This window comes from Tyto alba, unplaced genomic scaffold (genome assembly GCF_018691265.1).
Source record: "Tyto alba isolate M040663 unplaced genomic scaffold, T.alba_DEE_v4.0 Super-Scaffold_41, whole genome shotgun sequence".
Classification (NCBI taxonomy): domain Eukaryota; kingdom Metazoa; phylum Chordata; class Aves; order Strigiformes; family Tytonidae; genus Tyto; species Tyto alba.
The window spans coordinates 12,290,143-12,309,791 of record NW_024881317.1 but is presented as its reverse complement, the minus strand read 5'-3'; the positions used below and the strand labels follow the sequence as shown (position 1 = coordinate 12,309,791).

The 19,649-nt window shown below is 39.2% G+C and overlaps 1 protein-coding gene across 1 annotated transcript in view; it reads right to left on the bottom strand.

Moving 5' to 3' along the window:
• FBN1 (fibrillin 1) overlaps nucleotides 1–19,649 on the bottom strand; it is a 159,814-nt gene that overhangs the window by 78,869 nt on the left and 61,296 nt on the right. Inside the window, exons 9-14 of the mRNA XM_042803990.1 lie at nucleotides 15,816–15,941; nucleotides 11,813–11,971; nucleotides 8,038–8,196; nucleotides 6,572–6,712; nucleotides 5,636–5,755; nucleotides 2,038–2,163 (exon numbers count right to left, since the gene is read on the bottom strand). Coding sequence (XP_042659924.1) covers nucleotides 2,038–2,163; nucleotides 5,636–5,755; nucleotides 6,572–6,712; nucleotides 8,038–8,196; nucleotides 11,813–11,971; nucleotides 15,816–15,941 — 831 coding nt within the window. The remainder of the gene's footprint in view (nucleotides 1–2,037; nucleotides 2,164–5,635; nucleotides 5,756–6,571; nucleotides 6,713–8,037; nucleotides 8,197–11,812; nucleotides 11,972–15,815; nucleotides 15,942–19,649) is intronic.

Genomic DNA, 19,649 nt, shown 5'->3' with positions numbered 1-19,649 from the left:
TCTGAGGTGTATGATAATCAGAAACATATGATGGGACATACTGCACTGTCCTAGAGGATGTGTCAAAGCAATGGCTCCCTTTTTTCATAATGAATCATTAACTTATAAAGGTATGCATCCAAAAAGAGCAAAGAGAATGAAAAACAGATGAGAAACTGGACAACTTAAGAACTGCCAGTTGGTAAAAAACGTAAAAAGTGAGAAAGGTATGTAATTGAAGAACGTTTGCAACTTGGATGTAAATAGTAACCAGTTTAGAAGCAGCCTCCCATTTGGAATGGTAAACACAATTTTATGCTACTAAGAACATCTGAAAGGGAAGGAGTGGGCATTTGTGTTTGGAGTGAAAACTTCTGTAACTTCCACTGGATGAGTCTAAGATTTATGATGTGGGAGAATTCCCAGCACTGTACTCAAGCATGTATTCCGTGGGTACTTTCCCGTTAACTTCCATTTCAAACCTTCTCTAGATTCAGTATGACAGGTGACACAGGAGGGTACTTACTAACCATAGCTTCATACTAGCATTATTCACCCTCTGACCTAGTAGCATAGCAGGAAGAATTCAAATAGGAAAAGCTGGAGGTCCCAGACACTGCTATTCTGAACTCTTCACAGTTACACAACAAAAAAAACAACCAACCAAACAAGGCAAGTACAGAGAATTCTGTGCTTGATTTGAGTAAGCTTTTATATCTTCTTAGTCTTTATTTCATCCCGGTGCAAATGAAATCAGTTTTGGACGTTACATCCAAAAAAATCAACACTATTTACCAGTTTCATTTAAAGGACTATACACAGCTACATTAAGGTATGGCACAATGCCACAGTCTTTACTGATTAGTGTGTGTGCACATGTATTCCTAAGAACAAAACTCAATGCATTACAATGCCAGAGATGAAACTGTTTCATAAGTGGATGCAACAGACATTCTGGCAACATATGCAATGGAATTAAAAATGTTTTACCAGACTGCCGATGTCCTGGTTCTTATTACTATTAGCACATGGTAAAATTTCCCTTGGTGGGAAAGGAAGAAATCAGAATTGAGGTTTTTTTCCAAAATATATTCATTTCCAAATATATTTAGTCAATATAGTTCCATAATAAGATGTTTAAAAAGCAGCTTATAGTGCTAAACTCTATCTAAAAAAGAGTCAGGAAAAACAGTCTTAAAATGTCTGTCTCTACCAAGGATTAACAGAATCACTACTAGCACATAAAATCACTGGATCATAATGACATTACAATATATTCAGAATCGTGCTATTTTCCTTAATATTGCAGCTGTCTTGGACAGAAATTAGACTTCTAGACATGGTGTGTTTTCTTTTTACTTACAGGCTAAGTCAGACAAAAATAATTTATGATTTAAAAAAAAAAAATCATGTATCTATCCCAACCAGGAATTTTGGCATTAAGTCTTTGAGCTGAATCACTGAGATAATATTCTGCCAAAAATGTTTCTAAGAACAGTGCTTGAAATTCCTTTAACATATGAATAGATCATTGGGAACCCTCCCAAGGACCTTGGGAAGCATGATAAAGAACATTCTTCTTTTTCCCCCCTTTACTAAAGGTCTGGGAGGTAGGAACACATCAATTATGTTTACAAATTTTTCTTAAAACAGTTTTTATGGGTCAGACCAGACTGCATCTACATAAAACACACTGCTAGTCACCCAGTAAGATCCCATAAAGCATGCTGTTAAACACACAGTAAAATCAGGCCGCATGTGACTTGTGCTCCATTTTAAAATGTACCACTCCCATCAAAGAAACTGCATTTTGCGATAGTGGTATGTGCTATTTCTCCTGCTGGACAGACATCCCGTTGTGGATTGCCAAGCCAAGGCTCCAGAACTGGCTGCAAAAGACAGTTTACTTGCCCTCCCAGATACAGCAAAAGGTATTTAGAAATTTGATTCCTTGTTCCTTCCCTTCCCCCCCACCAGAGGTCCTCTTCTTTTTCATTGACGTGAATAACCTCTTGCAACTGTAATTACTCATACAGAATAACTTCAGACAAGTCTTACCTTCACAGTTTTTCCCATCAGCTGCCACTTGAAAGCCAGCATTACACACACAGTGAAAACTGCCATCTGTATTTATGCATCGTCCGTTATTACAGATACGACCATTCTGTAAACATTCATCAATGTCTAAAAGCCAAAAAAACAAACAAACAACATTTTGGGTTTTTTCTTTTTTATACTCAATAAAGATTTTTTCCCATTTCCTCTTCCCCTAGGTTTTTAACCCTACATAAACTATATTCACCTAAAAAGTTATTTATTTTGATTTCTATAACTAAATGTTATGGGAGTGGAAAATGTTCATCAGCTTGAAATTTCAAGTTGCTGTGAAAATTTCAGTGAACATTACCCTGCAGCTTGCTCAAACATGAGTCAGACACTTTCAATTGTTTTTTTGCATTTTTGTTCAGCATGAAAATATTTTTACTGAGGTTTAACTTAACAATAGCTAACTACTGAAGGAAGCTTCTCTTTTGCTGTAAGATAACAGAAAAGTTTGAGACTTTCCCACCTCAGAAGATATTTCTTCTGCTTATTTTATATTTGAAAGATCAGCTCCTCATTTCCCTCTCTCTGCAGGAGGTGATTGGCAAGGGCTTTGGAGGACCTGCATAGTGATATCACACGAGGCTGGCAGCTCTCCCTTTCCTCCAAACGAGGGGAGAGGAGATGCTGAGACAGACTGTCTAGACATTTTTCAGATCGCTCAGTGTTCTCCATCAAGGCCTGGACCATCTCCCAGAGATTCCTGCACACAGGGGACTCTGCTCACAGAGATCTCAACCAGCCCATACAGACTTATCTATCGTGCAACCATGCTGTCTTCCCAAATGTCCTGGGGGTGCCTTTCCCCAGACCCTCTCTACAGAAGTGCATTGCTGTGCTTCAAATGCCCCTGCTCTCTAAACATCTATCTGAGGGGGAACTGATGCCTCCCAAAATTGTGAACCTGTATTTGACTTCTTAGCAGTGCAGTAGCTCTGGGAAGCTGCTAAGAAATCCCTGAAAATAACTGTTTTGCAAGCAAGCAACCAGGCTAGCAGAGGCAAGAGCTGCTCAAGTGACAGATCACTGCAGTGGCAGCTTGCAGTCCTCTTGACTGCCGGCAAAGGTATATAGGCTTGATAAACCTCCCCTCATTTGATAAACAAGCATCATTGATCAACAGTGCATAAAAGTGAGTTTTTTGTCTGCTCAGTCCCTTTCCCGCCACTTCTGTGGCACTCGGTTGTACCTGAGCCTGGTACCTTCAGCTACTCTACTAGCTTTTTTCCTTACTACAGGCAGAAATGCTACAGCATCTCAAGATTTCTCTGGCCTTTTAGTTTTTAGAGTTCATTAGGATTTGTACTTCTATGCATCAGATGCCATCTAAATCATGGTGCGTAAAATTAACACAGAATCTTGTTCTTTATGTGCACACAGCTGACTGGAGACCCATGACTAGTTTATGTTACATTTCTAATTTTCAAATTATGAAATAACTTTGTGGCAGGGGTTTCCCCCCCCCCCTCAGAGAAACTTGCAAAAATCAAAGCTCCCCTCTCACTGAAATGTCTGTAATTGCTGCCATCTCCATGAAAGGTCTGACCTCCTCCTCAGAAATGTCAGGTATATTATAGTAAACACTTAGTTATTAAAGCTTTGACTCCCATACATTCATAGCTAATCATCATAAAATTTCACTTTTTTTTTTAGGTCCATTTTACATCCCTTCTGCAATTGAAAAGCATTGTTTGTTTTGATCACCAATCATAACGTGACAACCTTATTCATCTATGTCTCCAATTAACATATTAATTCATCCAAACTCCTACTAGATTATAAGGGATCCTAATAACAGTTGAATCAGTAGTTTGCAATACAGACTGCAATGTTTAATCAGTCATCTTTCAGACTCGTGCAAAAAAAAAAAAAACCCTTCCCTGGAACCTCAGAGCAAGGAATAGATAAACATCTGGTCATTATGGAGACTTGATTTTTCAAGAATGGATGTAAGGAATACATTTGCAACAGTGTATCAGCACAGACACATTTGTGTATGCAAAAAATAAAACCTCAACATACAAAGTAGTCATGCAAAGTAATTTTACAGCAAATGCTGATTTTGGCAGGCACCAGTGTTATATGTGTATTTTGCCAAATGCACCCCACTAGCCTTTTTCTTTTCCCTAAACTGGTCCTAAAAATTCCTTCAGAAAACAAAGATTCTGCAAATCGTAGCATTTTCTGTACTGCCTGTCAAGCAATCACAGTTCCCATAGACTGCAAAGGAACTGCTAAGTGACCACACTTTAATGCCATTAAGCTACTGGGCTTCTGACAACCATGTGTTGATGTAATGAATCAGTCAAATTAAAAGCGTGTGACAAAAATGACTCATGAGTAAATTCATCACCGCTGAGACTGCACTTCAGCACTCCTTCACCACTAGTCAGCTGAACTATGAAGATGCTTCCGCAACATGGCTGTTTGGCAGCAATTAGGTCAAATACTCCCAGCAACATGCAGCACTGGTGCTGGCTCTGCATGTCCTCCTGGACTGGAGTAAGCTTCCATAACACAAATACCTTTCTGATTCACAAAAGGGAAGAAAAAAAAGTGCACACTAATACAGATAGCTTTCTTCTGGCTTTTTAGAAACTGTGCTTCAGAAGGAGTGCATGCTCAAGGAACCCTCCTCTTAGTGCAGAAAATAAAATATCAAGACAAGCTGGGACTCTGAGCATTCAAACATCCTGTTTCATTTAGATGCTTCATTTCTTATGGAATATCAAAGTAGTCATTCATTCTCCTGCCAGAAGTCTCTCGTGACTTAACTATAAAGGATTGCATCCGTCTTTACAGTCAAATTTCCACCCCAGGACAGTTTGGGAGCCACAGAACTCTGACAGAGGGCTGACCACTGAGGAGCTATGAGTTCCCCATTCCCCTAGGAAGACAGGATAAAGACTGTCACGACTACTCTTGAGCCTGGTCTTCAAAATACCGAAAATGGGTATTTTACAGCTTCCCCACCTAGACCATCCCAGTGCTTCACTACTTCTCCATACCTTATTTAAGTTTTCATTGCTGTAATTTATGTTTAGTTATTTCTCTGACAGGCACATAACAGGGCACTGTACTCTTATATTTACCCATTGGAAAATTTATCTTTCACTCCACCTCTCTTTGTCTTTATACAATCTTTCATAGGTAAAGTGTTTTTCCAAAGAAGAGATGTTTAATTGTCCTTGAGATCCTCAAGAAGCAAAAGAAAAAATGTCTTAGTAGTTTTAAAAAGAGAGAAGAGAGAGGGGAGAGAGAGAGAGAGAGAGAGAGGGAGGGGGGAGAGAGAGAGAAGGGAGAGAGAGGGGAGAGAAGATGTCAAAGTCACAAATGGTGCCAAGATATTTACAGTACAAGACAAAATGTCTTTCTTCATAACCCAGTCTGAACAGCCAGCTCAGGCAGGTTAATAATTTTTACTGCCGTAACTGATTTATTTTTTTAAAAAAAACCCTCATATTTAACCCATCTGTTAAATTTTGCTTAAAAACTATTTTCCCTCCTGGTATGTATACAATAGTACACATATGGCTGTAAAACCATAATTTACCTCGGCACTCTGTTCTAGTTGGTGTGCTCTGATATCCTATACGACACTGGCATATGTAGGATCCCTGGGTGTTCACACAGTCTCCACTGATGCATGGATTCTTTTCACATTCATCAACATCTGTAGAACACAGACAGTATATTTTTATAAGACATTGGTTGAAAGTTATTCGGGTCTGTAGAGGTATTTTATTGTTTTGTAGTTGGTGAAATAGAGTGCTTCTATCTGAAAGGGGACACCACTGAATTCCCACCAAAAGGATCCCATGTTCTAAGCTAAGCAGGAGCTGGGAAAAAGGAGTACTCAACAACACAAGATATTGCAAGTGCAAGAAGTAGAGGCCTTAATCCCACACCTCCACATTCCCAGACTCACTGGAGACAGAGATTTTGACAGAAACAAAATCTTGCATGTAAAACAGCTAATCCTTGTTCCTATCATCAAGCTCTGGCTGAGTTCCAAAATTAAAGGATTCAAGAGTCCAACAAGATACTACTGATGAGCTGAAAGAGGACTTGTAAATCTTACTAAACTGAAGATAATTATTGTTTCATTGCTGTGTTTTTTGTTATTTCGTTGTGTTTTTAACAATAGGTCATTTGCATACTCAATGAGCTGGTAGCATTTTAAAGAGGTCATTTGCAATCACTAACAAACACATTACAGTAACAGGTTAGTAAAATAAGAAATCCTTCTGTATAATTTAGTGGCAAGTTATAAGATTTGTTAAATACTGTGTTAAAGGCAAAACTGCTATAAAAATAAGTTTGCAGTTGAAAGCAATTAGTTTTTGGAAGTCTATTTACTGGTTGTTGTTTTTTTTTGCGGGGGGGTTGTTTTATTTAAGAACTCAAGAGTTATTACATTGTGTGGAACAATTTTTTTTTTCTTTAAAACAAAATTCCCCTCTGTGACTTACAGCAGAAAATCACATACCAATGCATTCCCCTCTAACATCCAGTTGGAATCCTTTGTTGCACTCACAGCGGTAGCTCCCAGGAGTGGGAATACAGTGCCCATTAAGGCAAAGATGTCTGAACAGTTGGCAATAGTCAGTGAAGTTCACCGGCACGATCACTGAAATAAAAGAGTTGGAAAAATATTTTAATAATTCATCATAATAATTTTTGATAATCTACAACTTGTGTAGCATTTTCCATTAAAAGTCAACATTTACCTTCCATCACAATGTGAATTACATAGTAAAATTGGCATTGGGAGAGAGAAAATGGCACTTTGTCTCTGACAGATTTGTCTGAAAACATCTAACAACCACTGATTTTTTCACTGTGGCAAGTCTGATCTTATTTCCCTCTTTTGGAGGACAAAAGAGGACAGAGTTTGTTCATACCTAGTGGTAAAGCAGGTATGTGGCACTGCAGGGACTCTGCTGGAAGCCTACAGTAGCAAAGAGCAGGCAGATAGGTTCAGATATCTCTGTTTCATAGATAGCAGAGTAAGGGGAGGGCAGGGATAACCCCGGGAGGTAGGCTTATACGGTTTTTGGCAGGCAGACATGAGCTGGCTCTGTCCGTGCTCCCAGCTGACCAGAAGCTGTGAAGCTACGTCAGTGCAGTGTCAGGCCTGAGTTAACATACTTTGCCTCTTAGGCTTATTAGCTCAGCTTGGTGCTGAACCAAGGCTAAATAGTTTCAGCTGGTGCCAGTGCAAGCAGAGCCTGCTCACATCTGTACAGAGCATGGACGAAATGAGCTTGTGTTTACTTGTAAAAGAGCATGTGGCTATGCCAAAGGATTTCAGGTGGCACATGCCTACTGCAGGCTATACGGGCCTGTAGTAAATTCCCTGAGCAAGGGACAGAATAAGGAATATATTGGTATTCTGCTCTGGCTTCCTCCCTGCTCTAGAGAAATCTAATTTATCTGTGCATATCACTGAAAAAGTTCTTTTCTCACCTTGGCTCAACCTCAGTGTCCAGCAGACTAGTATTTTTATCAGTACTATCTCCTACCTGGCCAAGTGAGAGTGAGGAAAACAACCTGAAAGAAGCTGTTTTCTCCCTGCCAAGCTCTTTAATGTAAGTAACCATCACAACCTAGTCAAAGAGCTATTCATGTTCTTCAATATTGACATGCAGCAAAGCTCACAATAGCCTTAAAATAACAATAATGATCCTACAACATGTGGGCCTCAGTACAGAAAGGGAGGATGTAATTTTTGAATCCTGTCTTAACAAGGAAAACACTACAAATGAGGTACACTTGCTGTAAGATACATGGTAACCAGGCTACGATTAGAAGGATATTCAGAGACCATATGTTCACATAAAGTAAGCAAAAGATACCAACAGCTGAAGGGAGCACACTGCTCCTGAGAAGCACATGTTTTTTAAAGAAATTAAATGCAAAAGTTGCAGGAAAAGGTTATTACTACTGTCTTACCATGAGGTGGTGGAGCCCGAGATGGATAGAGGAATTCTGGCTGTTGAGGAGGGTAAACACCAGGAAGGAGTGGCGGAGGGATCACCTCAGGCCGGCCTGGAGGAAGGTCAGGTCTTGCTGGCAGTAGAGCAGCTACTGTGCACAATTTGCGATACTCATCTAAAACATGAAAACATGAATGTTCTTTTAGACTCTTATACCCTTTCCATTTAATGCAACATTTTCCCCATTTTGCAGTGTTTCTTAGTAATGACAAAACCTTAAATAATCTGGAAAATCTGAGCCTATATGTTGTCTTCATAGTAACAAGCTTTGCTCTGTGAATTGAGCCATTTATCCATAGGAGAATATCAATACTACTTGTAGGAAGACTGTTAATAACAAGAAAACATAACTGATGTTCTGGATATGAAATTGAACAGTGAGGCAAGGACCTGATCTTATAGAATCACAGAATGGTTTGGGTTGGAAGGGACCTTACAGATCACCTCGTCCCAACCTTCCTGCCATGGGCAGGGACACCTTCCACTCAGTCAGGTTGCTCAAAGCCCCGGGGCATCCACAACTTATTCGGGCAACCTGTTCCGGTTTCTCACTGCCTTCACAGTAAGGAATTTCTTCCTAATATCTAATCTAAATCTACTTTATCTTAACCTACTTAGTCTTTTTTCAGGAAAAATCTTTGATTAACTCAGTAGGAAGTTTACCTAAAGAAGGATTTTTGGACTTGATCCTAAGTTAATTTAATATAAAGCTTGCCACAGAGTTAGAAAAATACGGAACAGGGAAAAAAGCCCAGTTTCAACTGGATTTCTTAAAAGTTAACCTCCTAAAACAAAGAAATATAAGCAATGAGGCAAAACCAATTAGAGAATGAATACACTAACACTATTTCCCTGTGAAAATGAAGTTTGCCAGTAAAAGCAGAAACTAAATGAGGTGCAGTCCAAGGAGCACAGACAAAGAGAAACTGAGTCAGATCCAAACCGAGTTCATCCTTTTCCAAGATGATGGGAAAATTATCTATTTTGCTGTAAGCACCATCTATACTGAGTGTTAAGCATTCTCCTATTGTTTATCTCCATTAGTGGCATCTGCCCTACTGCCCCACTTTTCTTCCTGCCCCCAACTCTTTTGTCTTTGGGAAGTGTGAGTTTGGAACTTGCAATCCAAAGAATGCATGCAGAGTATCACAATTATAGACTGCATTTCCAGCTGACCTAATTCATGTCCACACTTCATGTGTCTACAAATAACTATTTGCGCAGCCAATATCTTTGAACTTCAAAATTTTAAAGTTTATGGCACAAAAGGGGAGAGGAATTATATAATGAAAACAAAATGCTACAGAGATGCATGAATTCCTGAAACAAAATAAAAAATGAGAACTGAAAAATAAATTCAGTGTTGGAAGAACTAAGCTGGGTATTTCAGCCTTCAACACTTTCATCTCACTTCTATTTCCACCTGTAAAACACATTAGAAGCTCTTCCCGAATCACAGAGGATTTGTTAAATAAACACGGTAGTTTAAAATTCTGCTTTTCCTGATTATGATCTTTGCATTTACTTGAATGCTCTTAGGTGATCTGTTTGTTTCACATGTCACTGCATTTCCCTTTATTGTTCCTTACGGTGATTTTAATCTTTAAATTGTTCCCAAGAAGATTTTACTGTATTTATTGTATTTTGTTTATTTATGTTTTTTCCTAGCTTTCTATTTTGCCTATTCATATGTAAGATGAATCTACTCTCAATCAGTGGTCTACCTGCGATAAACAGAGACACCGAGAAGAAACTGTGTCTGTGTAGGTACATACACAAATTCCAATATGCGAATATTTGCTAATGATGGTGGGTTTAATAATCAATACTCTAATCACACATTCTCTACATCCCACTGATCAGTCCTTGTGAAAGAAACAATACTGTATTTCTTTTTTTACTCTAGATTGGTAATACCCAATTATCCAAAGCTAATTCACCCTGAGCCTATGCCTTCCCTGCAAAAAGAAGTCATGCCCTTGAGGCTGCCCATTGGTTGAATGGAATTAGCACACATGAAGGGACTGCTGAGGTGAGAACTGAACACACACACACACAGCTAGATGCCTGAGATACCACTTTTTAAGTATTTATAATGTCAGTGGTAAACCCTGTCATTCCACATAAACAATTATTGCTGTGTTATGCAAAGAAATTTAGTGCAAGCCTTTTTTATTGCAACTTTAATCTCCATGTATAATTTCTAGCAATAAACAGTCTATTTTATACTCACAGCTGAGTCTCCTGCCCACATTGAAAATGCAACCACTTGGTTACATTATGCAGCTAGTGCTCCACTTTATATCGCAGTAAATTTCCATTTCAAAGTTAGAGAGACTTTGGGCCACTGACAGCTCTAAATTCCTCATCTTTCTTTCTCAGGATACATTAAGGAATAACTGAACTTGATTAAATAATGACAGCAATACCTTACTTACATGTAAGACCTTTCAAATAATTTCAAAGCACTTCTGAAAAGGGTAGTTTATAGTCTCAATTTATATCCCAAGTCAGTGGGAAAAAAAAAAAAAAAAAAAAAAAAAGGAAAAGAAAAAGAAAAACGTAGCATGTAACCATGATCTGGAAGATCTTGAACAGATTTATGAGTCAGGAAGTCCTGGGTTCTAGCTCCTTCTCCACCACGTCTCAGTCTGCGGTCTTGGCCAAATTACTTCACTTTTCCACCCAGTTTACTCACCAGTTCGATATGAATAATTAGAAAGTATGTGAAGAAAACAGGGACTGTGTTAAGATTGAAAGCTTTCTCCTTGTCTTCTTATTTCATATGACTACCAATAAATTACACTATTTTGTTAGCATTATTCTAGCCAGTCTTGGATATTTAACATGTTTAAATATTATTAATGAGATAGTGACAGAACCAGGAAGAATCTTCCAAGAGTTCTGATCATAGATCTCTGCTCCAGTATTATGCAGTTTCACTCAAAGGATTAAAAACAAGAATAAGACTCCCATACATGACCTCTGACAGCTTCTGAGTTACGCTGCTGTAGTGTTATGACCCCCATTCCTCCCTAAACTCTGCACCTCCCTTGAACCCCTCCCATCAATCCCTAAGTTTCTTGTGGTGTTCTTTTCTAAAGCATTTCATTAGGTCTCCAACCCTAAACAATCTTGAAAACATCCTTCCTCCCCTCCCTCACACTTAATTTCACAATCTGCTCACCATCTTCTCTAAATTTAAATCTCACATTATCTGGGGATCTCAATACACAGGGAGGCGATAAAGTACAGCACATTTTGGTCACAGTCAGAAATCATGTTCTGTGTCAAACTTCATGAAATAAATGGCACCTCCAAAAGCTACACATAAGAGGAAGGAAACACCAGCTTTCCAACGAGGATGAAACTGCAGAGGGAACAGGGATCCATTAGAAAGCTCTGGAAGAAGTAACCTGAGCCTGAAGAGGATGCTGAAAATAAAATGTGAATCAGGTAAGGTCAGAATAACCATGCTACAAAAACATTAATTAGCAACAGATAAAATTGTTTGTTTATGTCTGCTTGCCCTAGCCTCCTGGGGGTTATGACCAACCTGCCATAGGAGGCTCTGCTCTGAGCAGGGGGGTTGAATTAAATGATCTCCCAAGGTGCCCTCCAGCTTCAACCATTCTGTATAGCTCTTCAATGAAAACATTGCTGATAAAAGAAAAACCACAGCCTAATTCAGTGTCCAACCATGCTCATAAAGAATACAGGTGGATTCATACCTGTGGATCTGATTGGGCACATTTCAGGAGCAGTGGCTGCACCAGAAGACCAGCACCGGCCACTGTCACAGCAGCACTGCATTTTGGACAACGGCTGGGGGAGCTGATTGCCACAGCGGCCGTTGGTCAGAGAAGAGAAGCAGTATCCAGGACGTACATCTACCAAGAGAAAGAAAAGGATATGTAATCAACAGTCCAATGCAGAATGTGACTTTCACAAAAGGGAAAGGTCCCATTTTTCCTGGTTGATTACATTACTGATGTCCTGCAACATTACAATAATCAGAAAATAAGTCAGAAAACCAGAAAAATCTAGATAATATTTGGGTTGCTTAGGATCCAGCTGTAACACCTCTTGTGAGAAAGCTGAAGTGAAATATGGAATATCAATGAATTAATGGAGGCAAAAATGGAATAGAAACGTGCATTAGTATATAATAAAATATCCTTCTGTGCCCTCAAAGAAAAAAATGCAGTGTCATCCCTACTAAAGATAGTACCAGATCAATTCTGTTTAAGCGCTAATCTGAAAGCTACTGATGTACAGCAATAAATTCACATCTTTGCAGCTCTCGAAGCATTAATTAACTTTTCTTAGTCATGGCTTCCCCAGCTGAAGCATGTAGTGATTTGACAAGATATAGACTTGCAGGCAAGAAAGAGCAACACAGCTTTAACTGGTGCCATCACATTGTTCATGGAGATGTACTGGCTTCCTGTCTGGAAAGGGTAAGCATGTGCTGTACAAAAAACATCCTGTACCCAGTTTTCATATACTCAGCTCTAACAGCATTGCACAGAGATCCCCCAGCTTAGAGAAGGGAGAGAAGACATGAATAAGAGGAAAATGAAGAAAAATAAAAAATCTCGTGATACAATCTGAACCTCTGAGCGACTGTCTCACAATATGTCACATCATGTCAAGCTCACTATAAGCTGTGGTGTGATTTGATGCTGCACGATAAACCAGACCAAGTTTGTTTCTAAAATATACGAATATTTGCTGTCAAAATGTAGAGCAAAAAGTTGCAAATACAACCTTACAACAGCAGACACCGTTCCCTAAAGAAACAATATCTCCGTTATCCAAGGCATGGTAGATTCATCTGTCTAGTAACAGTGCTTTCCAGAGTTTACTAGTGATTCTAGTGGATATAAAAAAAAGCAGGGAAGTTTCTTATTATATTGAGGAAATTGATATACAATGATATGTTGGGAGAGTCTATCAAGGTTCTGCCTTTTATTAGCTGGAACCCTGAACACGGATATTACTGGCAGTACAGCTAGAAGAGTCAGTTAGCCTTTGCTCCCAAATTTTAGTTAGTTCACTCATATTACCACATAACGGAAATCTGAAATGGAGGAAAAAAACAAAAAAAAAAATCACCTACTCAGTTCTATTATTGGTCATCCATCTTCTCTTGGCATCCAACTAAACTACCAAGCACACACACTTCTTAATTTACCATTTTAAAAATCAAATGAAGCTCTCATGCAAACTCTTATCTGGACAGAAAACTGTTATCCTCTATCCCTGGAGGGATGTTCAGATTCTTAGTGTGATGGTGGGGTGGATAGGAAGGAAGTCCTCTAGCAGATCCTATCATCATCCTCTGTAATTCATCCTTCCCGTTTTTGGTCAGTACCAAGTTTTGAAACATTTAAAATCAGTAATGGGCAGAAGTAGAAAAAGGATGGGATCTGTGCAAGCATACAGTGTGCCATAAAAAGGTAAACACACAGCAAACATCTTGGTCTACCAACAGGTACAAAAGCTTATTCAAAAGCCACATCATTTTCAGAAAAAGACAGTAAGTTTGTGAGAAAAAAAAAATGCCAAATCCTTCCCTATTCATAATCAGAAGAGGTGAATTTTTTATTTTTTCCCCTCTTTCATATTCTGTTCCAAATGGTAAAAAACACAAATAAAGGCAAGAACAGCAGCCAACAACTTTTTTTTTGCCATTTCAGCTTTTAATATTTTAATATTTTTCAATTTTAAAAAATACAGTATTTTGAAAAGGCAAAAAATCACCATGAAAATAACTTTCAAGAGAAAGGTGCCTCTGTAAAAAAAAAAAAAAAAAAAAAAAAAAAAAAGTAACATTGACTGAACAAATTTATGCCAGCTGGAAGTATGGGCTTTTAGCTTTCTTCACAATACAATTCATGTACTTGGGTTGAGATGTCCTGATCTTGTTTCTGCTCTTCAGCTCTAGGAAATACTATCTTTACTTTGTCTTTTCTAATTTTCAAGGCTTGTAATAATGGAACTCCCGGTTCTTCCTTTGGATGTTTGGCTCCAGTGCTGCTCAGTTTGAGTCCCATAAGGGATACATTTCTCAGAAGCACTTCCTCATCTCTAACAGAATAGACACGTTCAGCTAGCACTTTTCACTTAAGACAGGCATGCTGTAATTAAAGCAAGATTACATGTTTTGCCCAGCCCAAATGCAGATCTGGGCTTTATCCTTGTTAATATGGCAAGTATGCAGTCTGCATATTAGACATGAATCCAAAATATCTGCAGATAATTAATAGTACTTCCCATTTAGCACGTTTTGCCTTGGACACAAAGCCAAAATTTTAATGATGGCTCATAGTCTGGTATATTACTTAACACAGCCCACCATCATTTAAATACCCAATTCTTTAGCTGAACTACTTCAGCCTACAAATAAAGTGGGTAAAAAAGGCTGGAAAACTGCAGGAATATAACATGGGTGGGAATGTTGGGCAGTCCTGACTGAGCAATGACTATAAAAAGTAAAAAGCAAATGGAAATTGGGCATCTCTAGAAATTTTTTGCTACAGAAAGGTGAATCTCCTTCATAAATATTAAGTACAAGCAACAACCAATAAGATAATGATCCACGGCCATTTAGGAGCTATTCATCTGGAGCAATAAAATCAACCTCCGCTGGCATTTTAAGTGTACAATATGGATCCTATCTACCAAAATGCTGTTCTTGATAATGGAAGAAATACAGTTAATTTCTCACAACCTGCAGAAATAGAATGGTACTATTCGAAATGAACCATAACCCAAACTACTTCCAGATCTCTTGGGGAAGTTAATAACATTTAGTACTTTTGTCTGTGAAGTTGGTTGTTTTCACTTTTTTCCCAAACTATTTTCTACCAAAGGTACTAAACATAGGGCACTGTCTTGAACCCCACAGTGCTGGCACTGTGTTAGAGCCTTACAAGCCCAAACTGAGGAAATGCACCTTTCATTTGATTCTCAAATGACAATAATTGCTCAAAATCCAGTACTGTAAGTGAAAAAATAAATTACTGTGCAAAAATGAGGAAAAAAAATAATTAATTCAATACTTGACCTGCCTCAGAGCAGGCTGAACGTTTCCCAGAGAAATAAGTGCCAACACTACTCTTTCATGTCTTTGGCACTGCAGTGGCAGTCATTTAATTCACACAGTCCTTTGGTTCCTGGTCTGCCACAGTGAAAGCTGGAAAGAACAGCACTGCCAGATCATCAACATCATGAAAGCAGATACAAATGTCCCACACCCAGCTTATCTCACTACATCCTTTAATGAAAAATATCTGCATTATGGTCATAACACTTGGAATGAAGAAGAAAAAGCTGTTTGAGTTGATTACCTTCTTTCTCAAATTTGCTTTTCTAAATGACTGCTGAATATACCATGGACTAAATCAAAGACAAACACAAGAGCAAGAACATCAAAGAGATGAGATAAACAACTTCTGCCTATTTTAAGGCAACAAATATGGCATAACAGAAAATCTGTAGTAAGAAAAATAAAAGCAAAGGTCACAACGAAGGAGGAAAGAGGAAACACATCCTGCAAATGGAAAACTCATTTCAGAATACATATATAGGCACATGATGTACTTCTACATAAAAGAAGGATTTAAAGATCACAAACTGAAATACATTTCTGGTACACTGCTACCCACCTTAGATATTCATGAACATTCATGACACCTACTGTCTTATTATTTACAGGATTCTACTCACCTATGCACTTTAAGCCGTCAGGAGCTGTATAAAACCCCGGAGGACACTTGCAGAAGTAACTGCTAACTGTGTTTGAACATTCTCCTCCATCACAGATTCCAGGAACGGTGCTGCATTCATCAATGTCTTCAAGGTAAAAAGAGAAGCAGGGGCAGGTTAACTAAATTAATTCTGGCACGAGAATAGGCATTTTATAATTAGTATTAATGACCAAACTCAGTGTGATCTGAAATCCCTTCTTAACTTAGGCACTAGGGGCATAATCATCAGTTTTGAATCAGGATCTTTTGTTACGCATCTTAAAAACACAAGTGAAACAGAACCTAAGAAAATATACTTGTAAATTGCAAAAAGTCAGGGAGGTTTTTTTACCACTTAATAATGATGGATGAAAATCTTAAACTGCTCAGAGGACTGACTAACTGTAAGTGAACTGTAAGTGAACTGTAACGCCTCCAGTTTGAATTTTGCACACTAGAATTAAGAAAACTGTCACAGGACCTGTAATGACCACAGAGATCAGGAGTTTAACTGTTCTGTCTCGTGGTACCTCCAGCAGCACAGCATCTCCTGGTACCACCTTGAGGCAGTGCTTCAATACTGACTCAAAAGGAAGGGCAGCACCTACCGAATTGCCCATCCTTCTTACTGCATGTGGGATTTTCTTGGAAATCTCCCATATAAAAGCATTTAGCAGCTAGGCCCTGTTTAACTAATGCAACCTGACAGGATTATACCCCAAAGCAGGATGACTGCAAGCAACAAAAATTACCTTTCCTGGCTTTCTCCCCCAAGTGAACGCTCTGAAGTTTCAACACATTTCTAGACAATAACTGAAATAACTACTGTACAAGTCAGGCAACGTTCAGAATTCCCCCTAGGTTCTGTCAGCAATTTTAAAATAAAAGTCCATATCATGATTTTCTTCATTAACAAATCTCAACACATATACTAAATTTTCATCATAGATCCAATACAGAAAAATTTTCAAAGTCTGCAGAAAAAACCCTAATAAATACCTTCTTATACCTGATCATAGCTGCATACATGAACAGTGGGAACTTGAAGGGTTTCTTCCACAGCTAGGAGTTTATGTTACCTATAGTCATGTGAGTAACAACCTATGCCAGCCCTAATTGCTCCTTAATTACCATCAGTAGCCCGCCTGTGATGTGTAGTTACTTTCCCCCTGGTTTCCAGTGTCTGTCTTAACAATGCAGCTGTATCTACTTAGCAGTGCTCTCATCTTCTAGGAACCTGGAGTCCAGCTGAGCTTAAAAACAGCTCACTTTTTTCCATGGTACCTACAAGAAGAATCAGCAAAGCAGAGCAGAAAAGGAGGTTATTCTCTAGAGTGATCAATGACAACCGCTTGTCACAGCCATCTACAATCACCCAGATGCTCTCCCAACAGGGAGAGTCCAGCCAAAAATAATGGCATCACAGGACTCTATCCAACCTCTCCCTCCAGAGATCTACAAACAGATAGACACATGGCTGTAATAATGATTTCACCAACCACAAAAATTTCTGAGATGAAATACTGCAACACCACCCAACACGCCAAGGCAAGGAGTGAATAATACCATAGTCATTAAAAACGATTGAAGGAATTTAAATGTAATGCCTAAATTGGAATTTGGCCCCAACAGATGGGGGAACACCCAAAGTCTCACAGGACCTTTAGTGAGCGTTTCAGCAAGTAGAGTGGATCTCTGTTCTACTTCTCCTGTGAAGACAGTAATACAAAAATTCAGTGATATAAAAATTATCAATTCCTCGTCCCCTAGGTAAAGCATTGGATGCCTTAATACCTTTGTGGCCTCTTGCCTTTGCAGGAAAGCAGTGGAGGGACTGGGGTGGCACACAGATAACCAGACCTTGCAGAGTGACCCATCCTAAGTGGTGCGGGGCCTTGGGCCCCCTGTGCACACATTCTTCCCCAGCATCTTGCTAGCTGTCGTGATGTGGGTCTCATTCCTCACTTGGGTGTGTGAGAGGGGTGTGACTTTTTGTTCAGTGCTACTTCGAGGGTGTTGCCAAAGCCTCAAGTCCGAGTGCCCTGGGAGCACTGCTAAGAGACTTCTGGCTTCTGCTCTAGGATTATACTCCACAGGAGACCCAAAAGTCTCAGTGACAAAAAATGTGGAAATCAAATTTTGGTCTGAATAAAGCCCTTAATTAACAGAGAAAAATGCAGTCGTAAATGGATCAGATTCAAGCATTTTCTGACTCAAATTCACCAATGTTTATCTTAAAGTCAGTGTTGCCACTGTTTATATAGAGTCCGACCTTTTTAAAAGCAAAATCATCACTCTTTATTTTAGGGTTGAGCCTAACCCAAACAGTACTTCTCTATTTATATTAGTGTTGACATTCATATAAGCAACATCATCATTGTTAAGTATGCGAGTTTTATAAAGGTAAGTATACTCAATGTACTCGCAGGCGTAATGTCACTCCAGGAAAAATTACTCCTCCCAAACAAAAAAGTATTTACCTCAGCATTAATGCAATTGGAAGATGAATGGTTCTATGAAGCAGTAAACTAATGTAATATTTAAAATACAGTTTTCCACCAGCTACGCTAATAAAGAGAACTTTGGTCAACACCTCTTATTTCCCATCTTGTGTTGTCTCACTGTACCTGATGATTTCTATAAAGATCTTACTTTAATGGGGACCCACAGAAAAAACAGTACAGGTAATTCAGCATGTAACTCCCAATTCTACTAAATCAGTGACCAAAGACTCATGAGAATCAGAGAATGTTTTGGGTTGGAAGGGACCTTAAAGATCACCTAGTCCCAACCCCCCTGCCATGGGCAGGGCCCCCTTCCCCCAGCCCAGGGTGCTCCCAGCCCCGTCCAACCTGGCCTTGAACCCTGCCAGGGAGGGGGCAGCCACAGCTTCCCTGGGCAACCTGTGCCAGTGCCTCACCACCCTCACAGGGAAGAATTTCTTCCTTACATCTAAGCTAAATCCACCCTCTTTCAGTTCAAAAATGTTGTCCCTTGTCCTATCACTACATTCCCTGATAAAGAGTCCCTCCTCATCTGTCCTGTAGGCCCCCTTTATGTACTGGAAAGCCACTATAAGGTCTCCCCGGAGCCTTCTCTTCTCCAGGCTGAACAACTCCAGCTCTCTCAGTTTATCTTCACTGGAGAGGTGCTCCAGCCCCCTGATCATCTTTGTGGTCTCCTCTGGACCCGTTTGAGCAGGTCTGTGTCCTTTTTACACTGGGGGGCCCAGAGCTGGACACAGCACTGCAGGTGGGTTCTCATGAGAGTGGAGTAAAAGTCCTACTTGCTGGATAGAAAGTTAAACCAAGCACACGATCAGATGTTAATTATTATTATGTAGTAGAATTAACTACAGTTAACTACTATAAGGCAAATACCTTGTCTTATATTGGAGATTTTAACCTAAAACTCAAAAGGGTAATTTAAAAAAGCAGAATGGATATTCTGTTGTTATGTAACTATGCTCTTAACATTTGAATCACTATCCTAGTTCATGCCACTGGTATAAGGGTGCTTACTTTTAATGCTTTGAATTGTATTAATACCCGCACAGCCTTAAATTGGAAGTAAGCCTCTGTCTGCTGAGGTTCAAAAATTTTCAGGTACGGAACTGAAGAAAGAAAACTGTATCCCATCTTTGCAGCCAGGTGATCATTCCAAAGGGATTCCACAAGATGGGGCAGGAAATTTGTGGCAGGATTTGAGAACAAACCAAGCTATCTGAGATTCCTGGGTCCAATACCTCAACTATTAACAAGTACAGGCTCTGGTGATGGTGGTTGTTTGGGATTTTTTGTTCTTTGTTTGGGTT